The 18,712-nt window shown below is 37.1% G+C and overlaps 1 protein-coding gene across 3 annotated transcripts in view; it reads left to right on the forward strand.

Annotated features, from left to right (window-relative positions):
- SNTG1 (syntrophin gamma 1) overlaps positions 1–18,712 on the forward strand; it is an 882,155-nt gene that overhangs the window by 663,500 nt on the left and 199,943 nt on the right. For all 3 annotated transcript variants that reach the window (XM_060610497.3, XM_060610498.3, XM_060610499.3), the window contains 2 exons: positions 2,168–2,270; positions 14,037–14,119. In XM_060610497.3, the coding sequence (XP_060466480.1) occupies positions 2,168–2,270; positions 14,037–14,119 (186 nt within the window). The remainder of the gene's footprint in view (positions 1–2,167; positions 2,271–14,036; positions 14,120–18,712) is intronic.

Here is an 18,712-nt window from a genome sequence, read left to right on the forward strand (position 1 = left end):
TACTCAGGTTTTTGAGTTTCTATCAACTGTATTTTGTAATGCTTCTTTGCATCTATAGAAATGATTATCTAATTTTATTCATTTTTAAGCTTTTTTCCTACTTTCAATGTGATGAAATATAGTACTTTTTTTCTGCGTGTGACTTTATCTTGTCTATTGTTCAGAGTGGGCAAACTTTACTGTTCTGTCATCAAGTTACTGATTCTGTCTTATGTCATCGTCACTGTATTACTGAGCCAATTTTGTTATTATTATTATTTTAATGTTTATTTATTTTTGAGAGGGAGAGAGTGTGTGTGTGAGAGACAGAGAGTGTGAGAAGGAGAGGGGCAGAGAGAGAGGGAGGCAGAGAATTCCAAGCAGGCCCTGCGCTGTCAGTACAGGGCCTGACACGGAGCTCGGTCTCAGGAACTGTGAGATTAAGACCTGAGCCAAAGTCGGCCACTTAACTGACTGAGCCACCTAGAGTCCTCAGTAAGGTTCTTTTTTTTTTTAATTTATGTTAGCACATTTTTTAGTTCTACAATTTTCCTTTTATTTTCATAATTTGTATTTCTTTGCTGAGAGTTTGTAATTTTTCATTTGATTCAAGAGAATTTGTCATTTCTTGTTGACATATTTTTATTAAGGTGGCTTTAAAGTCCTTGTCAGATAATTCCAGGATGTAACTCATCTAGTTTGAGTTAGCTCTCTTTACTCATTTAAGTTGTGATTTTCCTGGTTCTTCGAGGGACATGCTATTTTATTATATCCTGGCCACTTTGCTTGTTATGTTGAGACTGTGGCTCTTCCATAAGATTTTTTTTTTTTTTCTTTTTAGCAGGAATTCACCCTACCACAAAGGTCCTAGCCTAGTTTTGTAGGCTGTGGTTCCATTGACAATATACTTCTTAGAGCCTGTCTGGCGTCTTGGGTCTGACTGATTTCTCACTGTTCCCTGCTGATGCGATTTGAGGAAGTGGGAGGAGCTCTCTCAGCCCGGGCCCCCCTGGTGCCACTAAGTGGACAAAGGGATGCTTTATCCAGCAGTGGGTTGAAGTTCCTCCGCTGGCTGCTTGGTGTCCTCTTTGCTGTTGCTACCATCCTGGGATCCCTACTGAGTTCCCTTTTCCTTGATGTTGCAGAGGTCACTTGCATTTCAGCTGTCTCTTGCAAGTTTTTGAGTGTTTATATTCCCTGAGTGGGGAACAAAGGGAGCTGAACCCATACCCTCATTTCGGGACCAGAAGTCATTCTAAATCATTTTGATAGCCAATTCTCTCAGGACTGGAGGTTGAGCGTTTTTTCTGGATGTTTAATAACAAGCTGTGTTCCCAGGTTCATTAGCCGTCTCTTCACTAATTGTTGCAATTCCCCTCTCAGTCGATGTGAGCTTTTTAAATTAAGACATATTTATATGTTTTCTAGGTACCTTTGCTCTAAATAACTCCTTAGCTTCTTGTATTTCTTTAGCTATTTCTCACACGAATCTTGATATAATTTTTAAGGCATTGACATTACTGTAAGTGATAGAAGTAAACCCATTAGTCTACAATGTGAAACATGTTGAGAGTTGAGGACAACAGTCTTGACCATTATTCCAAGTTTGCAGGGAAAGGAAGCATAAAATATGCGGTGATATGACAGGAAAGGAATACCTATGTGTTTCTTGTGTGTTTTTGTTTGCTTCTTTGTTTTGTTGTTGTTGTTTTTGCAAAAGTGCTTGAGTGAATCGGGGCAATTTTATTTAATTTGAATTAGCTCTTTCATCAACATCTTCAGGGCCATTTATTTTTATATGTCCAAGGGGGTGCGTAATAGAGGTTCAATAAATATTTATTAAATTGATGGCATAGAGGCTCGAGCACCGTACCTTCCTATAGAAGTCATAATCTCTCATATTGCCTAATAGAGACTGTACACGTAAGAGATATCTATGAATATGAACGGAAGATGATGACATTCTGAGCGAACAGGGGACCACCAAACGGTGGGAAGAGAAAGGAGGTGATGGCTGTATTCCTACAGTGTTATGTAATTCATTCCCTATTTTAATAAAATGTTTCTCACCTCTAGGGCAAAAAAGAGAGGCGAAAAGACACCCAATCATTTCAAGGTCTTTGCTATCGCATAAGATATTTCGTGAACATACTGACGATGGTATCATTTTCACTCCTTTTTGTTTCAGGTTCAGGTTCTTCGGAACGCTGGAGAAGAAGTGACCCTGACGGTGTCATTTTTAAAAAGAGCGCCCGCTTTCCTCAAACTCCCACTGAACGAAGACTGCGCATGTAAGCATTTATGAAGAATAGGTAAAATGCTCGCATCATCATATTTATTTTCGAAACCGTTATTTCCTGACAGTAATCGATAATTTCGTTTTAAAGTTGGGATTTCTGCCTGAATACAAATATTTTTATATCACACAGCATTTTATGAATGTTTATGCAAAGGGGACAGATGCTAGTTTGTTTGTTTTTTTTAACCTGTTTTATTTTTTTATCTTGTAATTTACATCCAAGTTAGTTAGCATATAGTGCAACAATGATTTCAGGAGTAGATTCCTTGATGCCCCTTCCCCATTTAGCCCATCCCCCCTCCCACAATCCCTCCCGTAACCCTCCGTTTATTCTCCATATTTGTGAGTCTCTTCTGTTTTGTCCCCCTCCCTGTTTTTGTATTATTTTTGCTCCCCTTCCCTTAGGTTCATCTGTTTTGTCTCTTAAAGTCCTCATATGAGTGAAGTCATATGATTGCTGTCTTTCTCTGACTAATTTCACTTAGCATCATACCCTCCAGTTCCATCCACGTAGTTGCAGATGGCAAGATTTCATTCTTTTTGATTGCCGAGTAGTACTCCTTTGTATATATACACCACATCTTCTATATGCATTCATCCATCGATGGACATTTGGGCTCTTTCCATGCTTTGGTTATTGTTGATAGTGCTGCTATAAACATGGGGGTGCACGTGTCCCTTTGAAACAGCACACCTGGATCCCGTGGACAAATGCCTAGTAGTGCAATTGCTGGGCCTAGGGTAGTTCTATTTTTAGTTTTTTGAGGAACCTCCATACTGCTTTCCAGAGTGGCTGCACCAGCTTGCATTCCCACAGATGTTAGTTCTGTTTCAGAATGTATTCAGCACATTTACAGTTATTTTCTAGCCTATAACTAGAGACACATTATTTATTTTAAAAATAAATATTTTAATAGTATCCTATTATGTACATTCTATATTTCTATTACATTTCATTCATAATATCTGATGAATATACTTTCTCTAACTAGAAAATGATATAATCCTATGTGGCTCCTGGACTTGCTAAACAAGCATTTACACTTGTCATGGAAGGAAGCACCAGTCTAGGTAGTAATGGAATAATTTTCATAAGAGTTAACTTCAAAATGTCTGTATCAATTTGTATATTAAGAAATAAAACATTATCAAACATTTTTGCCAAAAATCAAAGAAGAATACATCTTTTAACTGAGGCATAATTTGCATGCAATGAAATACAAAGATCTTAAATGCACAATTGGATTGCTTAATCTACATGCCTTTAAATCACAGAAGGGTTCCTCCACGGCCCTTCCCAATAAATAACACCCCAAGAAACAACCATTAATTTAATTTCTTATCATTATATATTCCTTTTCTTTCTTGTAGAACTTTTTTAGAACACAAGCATACTGTATTTACTCTTTTATGTCTAATTTCTTTCACTATGAAAAATCACGTGTGTTTTAAATTTCAGTCATTTGCTCATTCACATTGCTGTGAATATTCCAATAGATAAATAGAATAAAGTTTGCTAATCATTCTCTGATTGATAGATAAGGGACCTTGTTTCCTGTACTTTGCCATCATAAATAATGCTACTATGAACATTCTTGTATGAGGCTTTGGAAATCTCCCAATTTTATGTTCACTACCAGAAGAACTTAGGAGTGGGGTTGCTCAGTCACCAGGTAGATGTATAATTAACTTGTTCACTGCCAAAAAGCATTTCTACAGAGAACGTTTATTTAAAAACCTCTTTATCTCCACTCCAGCTATGTATCAGAGTTCTGACTGCTCTACACTTAATTCAATATTTTATGGTCAAAGATTTTTTTTAGCTATTCTATCGAGTGTAGAGTGGTGTCTTATTATACTAGTACTTTGCATATCCCTGAAGACTAATTATGATTAGCTCCTTATCATGTACCATTTGCATATATTACTGGAGATCTGCATATCTTAGTTTGTAATGCGTGTGCTCAAATTTTGCCCATCTCTCTATTGGTATATCTTTCTATTATTGTAGTGCAGGAGTTTAAGAAAATATTCTGTACATAATCTTTGTCAGCTCATGTATTACAACACTTTTCTCTCAGTCTATGGATAACTATGTTTTCCCTAAAGGTGTCTTAGGTTTGCAGAAGTTTTCCATTTTGACAAACTCCAATTTACCATTTTGTGGCTGCTCTTACTGCATATGGTTATTGTTTTCCGTATCTTCTCTAAGAAATACTTGCTTACCCCAAGGTTGCAAAGAGACTCCCCGACATTTTCCTGGAGCTTTATGACACTGGCCTTTATGTTGAGGTTTAGAGTCCATCTTATACTAATTACTATCTTGTGTCTGAGCTAGGAATTTCGAATCAAGAAATTACTTTCTTATTTCCATTAATTTTTGTGTTCATCCTTCCACCTTAGCTGCCGTGTTAATCTCCTAGGACAGGTTCTCCAACTGTGCAATTGTTCATGATTATTTAGCTATTCTATACCTTTTGCATTGCTGCCTATATTTTAGAAATAGCATGTCAATTTCTATAAAATCCAGTTACAATTCTCCACGAGATGAAGTTGGATTTATAGATAATTTGTAGAATTAACATATTAACAACTTGAAATCTGTAAGTCCATGAACATAACTTTCTATTTATTTACGTTCTCATTTTTCTCAGCAACATTTTAGTATTTTCAGTGGGAAAGTCTTACATATCTTTCATTAAACTGATTTCTAAGCATTTCTTATTCTACCATAAATGGCATTTAAAAAAATTTTAGTGCCCACATATTGTTGCTAACACATAGATATACATTTATATATTCTGCATCATAGGCTTAATTTTCTTATTAGTTCAGGTAGGACTTTCTGTCTATTCTTATAGGCGCTCACCTTATACAGTTATGTTATCTGCAAATATTGAATTCTCCTTCTTTCTTTACAATCTGTGTTTTTAAAATTTCTTTTTCTTGCCTATTTTAATGGCCAGGACTTCCAGTAAAATGTTGGGCAAAGTCTTGAGAGCAGATATCTCTCTTTTGCTCAAGATATTAGGAAAAATTTCCAGTCTTTTACTGTTAAGCATGGAATTCATAAATGTGCTCACTTATACCTTTTATTTAGGTTGAAGAAGTGCTCTTTTATTCCTAGGTTACTGATGATTTTTCTTTTCCTTTTTAACATAAGTTGATGTTGAATTGTCACAAATATTTTTATGCCCATTGAAAGATTATATTTTTAATCTTTTTTTTTATTCTGCTGATATGGTGTATTTTTATTTTTTTATTATATTTTTATGAATATAATCTATTGTCAAATAGGTTTCCATACCACACTAGTGCTCATCCCAACAGGTGCCCTTCTCAATGCCCATCACCCACTTTCCCCTCATCCGGCCCCCCATCCACCCTCGGTTTGTTCTCTGCATTTAAGACTCTCTTATGGTTTGCCTCCCTCCCTCTCTGTAATTTTTTCCCCTTCCCTTCCCCCATGGTCTTCTGTTGAGTTTCTCAAGATCCACATATGAGTGAAAACATATGGTATCTGTCTTTCTCTGACTGACTTATTTCACTCAGCATAATATTCCAGTTCCACCCACATTGCTGCAAATGGCAAGATTTCATTTTTTCTCATTGCCAAGTAGTATTCCATTGAATATATAAACCACATCTTCTTTATCCATTTGTCAGTTGATGGGCATTTAGGCTCTTTCCATAATTTGGCTGTTGTTGAAAATGCTCCTATAAACATTGGGTTACAGGTGCCCTATGAATCAGCACTCCTGTAACCTTAGGATGAATTCCTAGTAGTGCTATTGCTGGGTCACAGGGTAGTTCTATTTTTAACTTTTTGAGGAACCTCCACACTGTTTTCCAGAGCGGCTGCACCAGTTTGCCTTTCCACCAAGAGTATAAGAATGTCCCCCTTTCTCCACATCCTTGCCAGCATCTGTAGTTTCCTGATTTGTTCATTTTAGCCACTCTGACCAGCGTGAGGTGGTATCTCAGTGTGGCTTTGATTTGTATTTCCCTGATGAAGAGTTACGTTGAGCGTCTTTTCATGTGTGTGTTCACCATCTGGATGTCTTCTTTGGAAAAGTGTCTATTCATGTCTTCTGCCCATTTCTTCACTGGATTATTCATTTTTCAAGTGTGGAATTTGGTGAGTTCTTTATATATTTTGGATACTAACCCTCTATCTGATACATCATTTGCAAATACCTTCTCCCATTCGGTCGGTTGCCTTTTAGTTTTGTTGATTGTTTCCTTTGCAGTGCAGAAGCTTTTTATCTTGATAAGATCCCAATAGTTCAGTTTTGCTTTTCATTTCCCTGCCTTTGGAGATGTGTTGAGTAAGAAATTGCTGTGGCTGAGGTCAAAGAGGTTGTTGCCTGCTTTCTCCCTTAGGGTTTTGATGGTTTCCTGTCTCACATTTAGATCTTTCATCGATTTTGAGTTTATTTTTTGTGAATGGTGTAAGAAAGTCATCTAGTTTCATTCTTCTGCATGTTGCTGTCCAGTTCTCCCAGAACCATTTGTTAAAGAGACTGTCTTTTTTCCATTGGATACTCTTTCCTGCATTGTCAAAGATTAGTTGGCCACACATTTGTGGGCCCAGTTCTGGGTTCTCTATTCTATTTCATTGCTCTATGTGTCTGTTTTTGTGCCAATACCAGACTGTCCTGATAATTACAGCTTTGTAGTAGAGGCTAAAGTCTGAGATTGTGATGCCTCCCATTTTGATTTTCTTCTTCAATATTACTTTGGCTAATTGGGGTCTTTTGTGGTTCCATACAAATTTTAGGATTGCTTGTTCTAGCTTTAAGAAGAATTTTGATTGGGATTGCATTGAATGTGTAGATTGCTTTGGGTAGTATTGACATTTTAATAATATTTATTCTTCCTTTCCATGAGATTGGAATGTTTTTCCATTTCTTTGTATCTTCTTCAATTTCCTTCATAAGTTTTCTATAGTTTTCAGCATACAGATCTTTTACATCTTTGGTTAGGTTTATTCATAGGTATTTTATCGTTCTTGGTGCAATTGTAAATGGGACCAGTTTCTTTATTTCCCTTTTGTTGCTTCATTATTAATGTATAAAATGCAATTTTATTGTACATTCATTTCTGTACATTAATTTTGTATCCTTCAGTTTTGCTGAATTCATGTATCAGTTCCTGGAGTCTTTTGGTGGAGTCTTTTGGGTTTTCATGTAGAGTATCATGTCACCTGTGAAACTGAAAGTTTGACTTCTTCTTTTCCAATTTTGATGCCTTTGATTTCACTTTGTTGTCTGATTGCTGATGCTAAGACTTCCAACACTATGTTAAACAACAGCAGTGAGAGTGGACATCCCTGTCGTGTTCCTGACCTCAGGGGGAAAGCTCTGAGTTTTTCCCCATTGAGGATGATATTAGCAGTAGGCTTTTCAGACATGGCTTTTATGATGTTTCGGTATGTTCCTTCTATCCTGACTTTCTTGAGGGTTTTAAGAAAGGATGCTGTATTTTGTCAATACTTTTTCTCCATCTATTGAGAGGATCATATGGGTCTTATCCTTTCTTCTATTAATATGATGTATCACATGGGTTAATTTGAGAATATTGAACCAGCCATGCAGCCTGGGAATGAATCCCACTTGATCATGGTGAATAATTCTTTTCATATGCTGTTGAATTCAATTTGCTAATATCTGGTTGAGAATTTTTGCATCTAATTTCATCAGGGATATTAGCCTGTAGTTCTCCTTTTTTGTGGGGTCCCTCTCTGGTTTAGGAATCAAGGTAATGCTGCCTTATAGAATGAGTCTGGAAGTTTTCTTTCCATTTCTATTTTTTGGAATAGCTTGAGAAGGATAAGTATTATCTCTGCTTTAAATGTCTGGTAGAATTCCCCAGGAAGCCATGTGGTCCAGGGCTCTTATTTGTTGGGAGATTTTTGATAACTGATTCAATTTCTTCACTAATTATGGGTCTGTTCAAATTTTCTATTTCTTCCCATTTCAGTTTTGGTATTGTGTGAGTGTCTAGGAATTTGTCCATTCCTTCCAGCTTATCCTGTTTGTTGGCATATAATTTTTCATAGTATTCTATGATAATTCCTTGTATTTCTGAGGGATTGGTTGTGATAAATACATTTTCATTCATGATTTTATCTATTTGGGTCCTCTCTCTTTTCTTTTTGAGAAGCCTGGCTAGAGGTTTATCAATTTTGTTTATTTTTTCAGAAAACCAACTCTTGGTTTCATTGATCTGTTCTACTGTTGGCTTTGTTTTGTTTTGTTTTGGATTATATATTGTTTATTTCTGCTCTGATCTTTATGATATCTCTTCTTCTGCTGTTTTTGAGGTTTCTTTGTTGTTCTGCTTCTAGTTCCTTTAGGTGTGCTGTTAGATTTTGTATTTGGGATTTTTCTTGTTTCTTGAGATAGGCCTGGATTGCAATGTATTTCCCTCTTAGAACTGCCTTTGCTGTATCCCAAAGGGTTTGAATTGTTGTGTTTTCATTTTCATTTGTTTCAATATATATTTTTTATTTCTTCTTTAATTGTCTGGTTGACCCATTCGTTCTTTAGTAGGATGTTCTTTAACCTCCATGCATTTGGAGGTTTTCCAACCTTTTTCCTGTGGTTGATTTCATGTTTCATAGCATTGTGATCTGAAAGTGTGCATGGTATGATCTTAATTCTTTTATATTTATTGAGGGCTGTTTTGTGACCCAGTATATGATCTATCTTGGAGAATGTTCCATGTGCACTGGAGAAGAAAGTATATTCCATTGCTTTGGGATGCAGAGTTCTAAATATATTTGTCAAGTCCATCTGGCCCAGTGTATTATCCAAGGCCATTGTTTCTTTATTGATTTTCTGCCTAGATAATCTGCCCATTGTTGTAAGTGGAGTATTAAAGTCCCCTGCAATTACCACATTCTTACCAACAAGATTGCTTAGGTTTGTGATTGTTTCATATATTTGGGTGCCTTCGAATTCAGTGCATAAACACTCATAATTGTTAGCTCTTCTTGATGGATAGACACTGTAATTATTATATAATGCCCTTCTTCATCTCTTGTTACAGTCTTTAGTTTAAAATCTAGTTTGTCTGATATAAGTATGGCTACTGCAGCTTTCTTTTCACTTCCAGTAGCATAATAGGTAGTTCTCCATCCCCTCACTTGCAATCTGAAGGTGTCCTCAGGTCTACAATGAGTCTCTTGTAGACAGCAAATAGGTGGGTCTTGTTTTTTTTTTTTTTTGTATCCATTCTGATACCCTATGTCTTTTGATTGGAGCATTTTGTCCATTTATATTCAGTGTTGTTATTAAAAGACATGGTTTTAGAGTCATTGTGATGTCTGTAGGTTTCATGCTTGTAGTGATGTCTCTGGTCCTTTGTGGTCTTTGCAACATTTCACTCACAGAGTCCCCCTTAGGATCTCTTGTAGGGCTGTTTTAGTGGTGATGAATTACTTCAGTTTTTGTTTGTTTGGGAAAACCTTTATCTGTCCTTCTATTCTGAATGACAGACTTGGCTGCATATTTTTCCTGTTCATTGCATTGAAGATTTCTTGCCACTCCTTTCTGATCTGCCATGTTTCAGTAGATAGATTGAAACTACTACCCTTATGTGTCTACCTTATGTGTAGGTTAAGGCCCATTTGTCCCTAGCTGCTTTCAGAATACTCTCTTTATCTTTGTATTTTGCCAGTTTCACTACGATATGTCATGCAGACAATCGATTCAAGTTATGTCTGAAGGGAGTTCTCTGTGCCTCCTGGATTTCAATGTCTGTTTCCTTCCCCAAATTGAGGAAGTTCTCAGCTACGATTTGTTCAAGTGCACCTTTGGCCCCTTTCTGTCTTTCTTCTTCTTCTGTAACTCCTATGATACAGATATTGTTCCGTTTCATTGAGTCACTTAGTTCTCTAATTCTCCCCTTGTGATCCAGAATATTTTTTTCTCTCTTTTTCTCAGCTTCATCTTTTTCCATGATTTTATCTTCTATTTCACCTATTCTCCCCCTGCCTCTTCAGTTCTGGCTGTCACCACTTCTAGTTTATTTTGCACCTCGTTTACAGCAATTTTTAATTCATCATGACTATTTTTTAGTTCCTTGATTTCTGCATGATAGATTCTCTGCTGTCTTCTGGGCTGTTTTTCAACTTCAGCAATTAATCTTATGACTATTATTCTAAATTTTTGTCCAGTTATATTGTTTATATCTTTTTTGATCAATTCTTTAGCTGTCATTTCTTCCTGGAATTTCTTTTGAGGGGAATTCTTCCGTTTCATCATTTTGGCTACTTTTCTGTCCCTTATGTGTTTTGAAAGCTTGTTATGTGTCCTGTTCCTTCAAACACTACTATATTAAAGAGGGATCATACACTGTCCAGGGCCTGGCCCTTCAGGAGGTGTATTTGGAGAGTGTTACTTGTTCTCTGTTGTTGTGACTCTGGTTGCTTTATCTCCCTACTCGTAGTGATGTTTTGAACCCTCCAATAAGTGTGCTTTGATTTGTTCTTGAAGTAGCCCTGGAAAGTAAAACAAAGAAACAAAAACAAACAGAAAGCAAAAACACTCAAACACACACAAACAATCAAAAATCCCAAAAACAAAAACCAGGAACACCAGCTACAAGTAAACAACAGGTGGAGGCAGATAAGGAAGAGGCCTTATCCCATACAAAGAGAGACATGACAGGGACGGGGAAAAGAAAGAGTAAAAAAGGGCCAGAGAAACTATATGGCTTAATCCAGAGAGAGAGAAAGGAAAATAAAGGAGGAGGCAGGGAAAAAGAAAAATAAAATAATTTATCTAGACAGAGAAACTTTAAGGCTTAACCCCAAGAGAGAGAAGGAGAATAAAGAAGGAGGTGTAGAACATGTATCAAGAGAATGGATTAAATATGTCTGCTTAAACAAACTAGCAACCAACAACCAGAGTAACTAGACTAGAGGAGGGACGAGATAAGAAGGAAAAAAGGTAGGAAGAATGTATCTACATAACAAGAATTGTCTGAGAATTAAATCAGGCAAAGCAGCAGCGCTGGTCTGGAGGAGGGGCTGTCTGGTTCCTCCCTGTCAATCCCGCTCTAGGAGATGGGCAGTTACCCAGCGCCAGGGGGCGTGGTTTGGTGTGGGCGGGTCCACCTCCACTGTGGGCCCCCTTCTGTCCCCAGGACCTTCTCCATGGATAGCGTGTCCCAAACTACTGTGTTCGACCCATCTTCACTGTGGTGTGGATGCAAATGACGGGGTTTGTCCTGCTCTGCCAACTCCCATGCCCAGCGCTCAGCTGGGATTTAAACTCTGGCTCTGCGCCCCCCACCCCCAGTCCACCCCCTAGTACTGGGGAAACACCTGTCCATGTTGCCCGCTATTGCAGGCAGGCTTTGTCCTGTCCCACAGCACTCCAGGGAGGGGACCACTGTCTCCCACTGCAGACGGCGCTCCTGACCTAGCAACCGAGCCCGGGCTGGCTCCTTTCCTCCACTTGTGGGAGAACAGGACAGTCGGCCCCAGTCCAGAAAAGGCCCTGCAGTCATGGATTGGGTCTTTGTCGCCGGGTCGGTGGTTTTTCTCTCCCCCAGATACAGTCCTGTGCTTCCCCAGCCGCTCTTTCTCTTCCCCTTGTCGCTCCGCAGAAGAGGATCCCTCTCCTCCATTCGTTTTGTCTCCCGCAGTTCTCAATCATGCACCTGTGGCCCGTCAGGTTGTCCTGGTGGGTCTCTGGACGTGAGACTGTCTCTTTTCCTCCCCGACTCTCAGAGTTAAAAGTCCTTTAGCTTCAACAGTACTTTGATTGAGAGAGGAGGGAACTGCGGGTCCCCTCACTTCTTCACCATGTTCCAAGATCGATATGGTGTATTTTTGAATATTTATTTGGAATGCCAAATTGAGTTTGTATTCCCGGGATAAACACTACATGGTGATGAAAAAAAAAAATTATTGCTGGTTTCAATTTGCTAATATATTAAGACTTTTTTGAAAACAAATGTTCATGAGGGATATCCATATATACATCTTGTTAATGTTTTAGTGGGATTTTGGTGGCAGGGTTTTTAATGTTTTCATGTGCGTTGTGCAGTGGTAACTCCTCTTTATTTCCACAAAGAATTTGCTTAACAGTAATAGTATATTTTTCTTAAATCATTTAGTAAACTCACCAAAGAAGCAATCTGAGCCTAGAATTATAGTTTTTATTTTGTCTGAATTAATCTCTTAAGTGCTTATAGGACTTTTTCTGATACTCTTTTCTTCCTTTGTAAGCTTTGGTAAAATGTTTTTCAAGATTTTTTTTTTGCCATTTTAACTAAGTTATGAATTTAATTGCATGAAGTTATTCATCATATCATTTTATTATTCCTTTTAAGATTTGTTGACTTGCTCGACTTGCAATAATACTACCTCTTTTGTTCCTGATATCAATAACTTGTATTTTCTCACTCTTTTGCCCCATCACTTTTCCTATGGGTTTTATTAATCTTTCCAAAAAAACCCGTTTTTGTCTTGGTTAATTTTGTCCATTCTTTTGTTTCAATCTTATTATTTTCCACTTCACTTTTATTGTTTTCTATCTTCTATTTACTTTGATTTATTTTCTCTTTCATACCTAACTTCTTAAGGTGAAAGCATAGATCCTTAACTTTGTACCTTTCTTTTGTGCATTTGCTTAAATCTTGGAATATCACTGACAAGACTGCTTTAGATCTGTCACAGAATTTGACATATCATTTTATTCTGCTCAAAATGGATATAAATTTGAAAGTAATGTTTATGCATTAAAACAGTGTCTCATAAGAGAAAATGCAGATAAACATCAAAAGAAAAATTAGCTAAAACAAAGTATGAAATCCTTAAGATTTAAAAAGTAGAAAAACTATATTCATGCTGGTTTGGAGAAAAGCCTGTGATCCTCTTCTTAGCACCAGGAAAGCTATGGAACTTTAGAGTGATAAAAATGGAAAACAAAATCACTTCCTTTTTCAACACATTAGTCAATGTTAGGAGTGTCACCTAGGACCTCTCATGTTTGAATTTAAGTATAAGATTTAAATAAAAATTGGGAGTCAATTATATCAGTAGTACATATTTATCAACATTTGCACCTTCAAAACGTATAATGTTTTCAAATAATGCAATTCATCAAAAATCAAGAAATACGTATTCTAATCCTGACTGTAAAAATTACTGCATTGTGAAAGCTGAGTTTAAGACACCCATTACTCATACTTAGGTTTCTCGTGAGAATCTGATATGAAGCTCTTTAGTTTCAATTTCACCAATTTAGATAGCATCAGTGAAGGTACTTCCAATTATAGCATATGCCAAGAACATTTATAAAGAAAGAGCCCATGCAAACTTTATTTGCATCATGGAAAATGATGATAACTACCAATATGATTTGCAAGTAGGTTGAAATGTGACAGTGAATGGAACTTTGTAGAGGAACCAAATTCTGCACAATTGTAAGTATGGGTCATAAGCATAGGTCACTTGGGAAAATGGAATTCAATAGCAGTTCTACAAGGTTGTATGCTTTTATTAATAAAGCTTTGCATCATTTCTGAAATCAAAGATAAACACATGGGTATCCTTCAGGGTCCCATTTTAGTCACTTAGCCTACTTGCAAAACTGTGGCTTTCATAGAAGTGAGGTAAAAATGTATTTTAGTAACTGATTTCATGGTATTATCGAGGATCTGGAAACATACAATGTAGAATGCAGTCTAGCATATTTTGGTGTTCTGACCAGTGGGGTGTTGTGATTTTTTTTTCCTGCAGGTGCTCCAAGTGACCAGAGCAGTGGTACCTCCTCTCCTCTTTGTGACAGTGGGTTGCATCTCAACTATCATCCCAACAATACAGTAAGATGGCCAAGGCATATTCAGACTAATAAGGAGATAACACAAAGAAAGGCAGAAAATATGTGTGTGTGTGTGTGTGTGTGTGTGTGTGTGTGTGTGTTCCTATTTTCCTATTTTCCAAAAACTGCTATTGAATCTCATTGCTCTGATATAGTTGAAGTCCTTGTTTGCTTCATCCTTTAAGAATCAGGATAAACCAGGGGACATCTGGGTGACTCAGTCGGTTTAGTGTCTGACTCTTGGTCCACCTCACAAATCTCGCGGTGAGTTCGAGCCCTGCAGCTCTGTGCTGGCAGTGTGGAGCCTGCTTGGGAATCCCTCTCTCGTCTCTGTCTCTGACCCTTCTTTGCTTGTGTGCTCTTTCTCTCTCAAAATAAATAAGTAAACTTCAAAGAATTAGGATAAACCAGGAAAAAATAAATAGGTCAATTATTAATTTTTTAAAATTTCTTGATGCTTTTGTTTTTTGTTTTTGTTTTTGTTTTTGTTTTGTTTTTAAGAGAGAGAGAGAGAGACAGAGCACAAGCTGGGGAGGAGAAGAAAGAAAGGGAGACACAGGATCTGAAGCAGGCTCCAGGCTCCAGGCTGTCAGCACAGAGCCTGACTTGGGGCTTGAACTCATGAACCATGAGATCATGACCTGAGCTGAAGTAGGAGGCTTAACCGACTGAGCTACCCACGTGCCTCAGTCAATTATTTTTTAATGTCATTTTTCTCCTCTCAGGTCTGCATTAAGCCTTTTGCAAGCTAATGAGACTAACTTCGTGAGATCACGTAACATCATGCAATCATTTTATCATAGTGCATATTATATGTAATTTCATGCTCTAAATGATTTGACATGATTTTTATCATTTTTCCCTTGAAATCATTTAGCTGAAAGTAGCTGTTTAATTTTCCTTTTGGTAAGATTTCTTAACGATCTGCCGGCATACCAGGAAATTAACACAAAGCGAGAAAGATCTGACATCATATTAAAACATAATGAATGTTAAACTACACATGTATTTAATCACTGATAAAATTGGCATGTTTGTTTTATATACATTTAATAAAACGTTAAATTTCCTTTTCCACTTGTAGTTTGGGGCAAGCAAGTTTTTTTGTTTGTTTTTGTTTTGTTTTGTTTTTTAATAAACATGTTTGAACTCCTTATATTTCACCCTTCAAAACGTTCACACATCTTCAAGTCAAAGCAGTTTTCTCAGGTTACGTGCGAGTCGAACTTTCCGCTGGGATCACAAACATGAAGAGCAGCAGAGCAGATATTAAGCAGGAATTTATTTTTCTATTCTGCATATTAGGTTATAAAACACCTGTAGCTTCTGACTTGGATGATTCGTCTTCCACTTGAAATTCTTGCCCTAATTGTGGCATTTTACTCCTTTTGAGCATCTCCAGCCTTCATTGTACCTCACTGCATCACTACTGTTCTTTACCTGCGTGCCTTAGGTACTCGAGTCCTTTTATAGTTTTATTATTTCTTTGCTCCCAAAGAGGAACCCTTGTCAAGACCAAGGGTTACCTCTACCTGCATCAACCAAGCACATCTGGGTGTATTTAATCCGATCTCCTCTCTTATTTTTGTTACCAGAGAAATAATTGTCACATTATAGATGACATTTAAAACACTGATCTTCAGAAGGTGGCAAGATCTGAGTAGTTTCGACATTGATTTCCTAATGAGTAAATAAATAAATACATTCTGTGCCACCATTACCACACTTCTCAATTAGTTGACTTCCAGTCTCCAAACAAATCTTCACGTCTTACCTCTGGAACCGCTCACCTTCTTTCCTTACGATCTAGATGCTCTTGGTGCTTCTGATGCCCTTCCAGTCCCCTTTACTGGGCTGGTGCACCTACTACCCCCAGCTGCTGTGAGTGCTGGTTCCCTGCCCCCCAAACTGCCCCATTCACTGCTGACCTCTCTTGTAAGGATCCTCTGCCTAGGAATCTGGAATCACCACTCCCGGGGGATGGCTGCAGCCTACAACATGAGGCCTCTCTTCAGGAGTCTCCATCTCTGGCGAAGTTGCTCCCTGTCTCATCCACTGCTTCCCTCAGTCCTCACAGGTTTCTCCTGAGAACTTTCCCTCCTCATCTCATTGACCCAAAGTCCCCATCTTAGCTCTGCTCCTCAAACACGAAGGAAGAGCTCCTTGACTTCAGAGTGGAGGAAGCTGTTTAGTCATATTTTTATTCTAATTCTTGTCCTTGTACCCTTGGATTCCTTTATGATAATGAGAAGTAGAGAAGTCACCATGGGTGGGCTATAGGTAAGAATCAGTCAGGTTTTAACTTATCCCACTGACATACATAAAAACATGTATGAAATTGATTTCATGAACTGTGCCTGTATGGTGTTGCTTGCTATTATGTCCTCCCTTAGAAAGGCATAATTAAAACAAGAAAATCACTCAGTAATTCTATAACATGACTGTTCCAAGTAAACGCAGCTATATAAAATAAAAAAACATTGTCATAAATTTTCCTTACAGGGATTATGTCTTTCCATTTTCAAGAGGCCTTTTGTTTTGCTTTTAGCGTTAGGGTCGGACATTATGTTGACATCCCTGAAGATCTTTAAGTGCAAGCGAATTCATGATACTTACCATGATTTTAGAGAATAAAGATCCAGACATATGTAAATTGATATAGAGTGCATTAAATTAAAAAAAAATCAATGTGTTTCAATTAAATGAATTTTTGCTGAGAACCTACTTTTTGGAAACACTTTTCTGGGTACCATGGGGAGAAGTTAATTGTGTTTCCTGACCCAGAAAGTTTAAAATTCAGATCTATAGACAAATGCATAAAATTAACTATGATAGAAGCAGAAAAAGAGCAACGGATATAGCCTTCTGATATCAGAGAGAAGGGCTGCTAGAGACTTTGAATATCGGACTTAATTGAGCTCAACAAACATTGAGGGACCACAAACCAAATTTTGTTCTGATGCCTATCATGGAATAAGGGTTCAGGCCCGATCAGATCATACCGACTTACCCAGCCGGGTGCTATCCTGTGTTTCTCTTCTATAAGGTGTGGAGAGTACAGGATATTGCTTCTCAAAGATTTATAAAATTAGGAGCAGTCAAAGGCATGCTTTCTTCTGACCCATCAGTAAATAAATGAACAGTGAGAACTGGGAAGGAAGTATGTACTATGAGACATATTTTCCAGAGAATGTGTGCACGTTATAAATAGTCTCCTGAAGGAAAACATTCAGTTCTCTGATGTGTCTAAATCTTTAAGTCTATCCTGGACGAGGCAACCCATTGTTTTAATTTCTATACCTTAATTATTCTCTGAAGCAAATTTTGAGTAAGTAGGCATGAATTTTGTTTTCTGAAACAGCATTTTAAGCATATGGGAAAATATTTTAACATTACCCCATCTTCTTACTAAAAATATAGTCTAGTCCTTCTAAGGACCCCAGGTCACCAATTTTAGGGGATAAAAGAGTCCTTTGGTTTGCCAGCCAATATGAAAAAAAAAAAGAATTTGTTTTGTGTCCACCAGAAGACTTAAATTCAGATAATTAGCTAACCAAATTCTGAGAAATGTTTTTCATAACTGTATACCTTTAATGAATATTTTTTTACGCCAAGTCCTTAACAAAATCCAGATCAGCATTTTGCTCTGTATTCGATTCTATTTTGGTATGATGCTATTCTTGAGTGGCAATTGCATGGCAATATACTTTAAAATGTGTTAACTTTGGGGAAAAGAATCTATTTTAAGGCAAAGAATATCTAAATATTACTTTTCCATTCACATTATTAATATTCTAAGAAACAACATTCTTGACATTGAAGAACAAAGCTCCTGAAAAGTAGTTGTGATCCTTGAAATTAAAAAAAATGTTGGTTCTAGCTCATATGTAATTAAAAACAACCCTAAGACTACTGTTAAAGAAAAAACTAGAAAGAAAATTTTATTCAACCTTCTCAATTAAATAAAGATAAATAATCTTCAAAGAGCACTGTATATTCCATTATAAATAAAAGATCTATAAAATGAAATTAAAACTGAAAGTTTCAGTAGCTGAAGTGGGACTGACTTATTTCATATTTTTTATAAGGAGGCAATATAAAAGAAAGTGACAATGACAACTTTGTTCATGAAAGTATCAAGGTGCAGTGCTACATCAAAGACGCGTCAAATTTCACACGTATTTTCACACTTGAAATATTTCATTTCATATGTTCATAGAAGACTATGAAGTCATATAAAACATGATTTGTAAAACTTCCCATACTCGTGTGTTGGTGATTACCATTGTCCTCAATAATCCATCGCTTCAGTCATTATGTTCTGTTACGGTTTCTATGTCATTTGTTTGAGGAACATATAAAGTGAGGGCAACTATTTGTACTTTTCAAGAAAGAAGAGGAACCATCATCTTTAAATAATTTGCCTAGAATCATGTAGCCAAAGAGTGAAATAATCATGACAAAAATCCTAATTATTCTTTGCATAGTTTCACTTGCAAGTATGACTGGTAAATGTTGTGCGATGAGAGATGTGATGGCCCTAGAATCGTAAAGATGTAGATCCGAATGGATCTGCCTAGCACTGTCATTTGCA

The sequence above is a fragment of the Panthera onca genome, chromosome F2, assembly GCF_046562875.1.
Source record: "Panthera onca isolate mPanOnc1 chromosome F2, mPanOnc1 haplotype 2, whole genome shotgun sequence".
Taxonomy (NCBI): Eukaryota; Metazoa; Chordata; class Mammalia; order Carnivora; family Felidae; genus Panthera; species Panthera onca.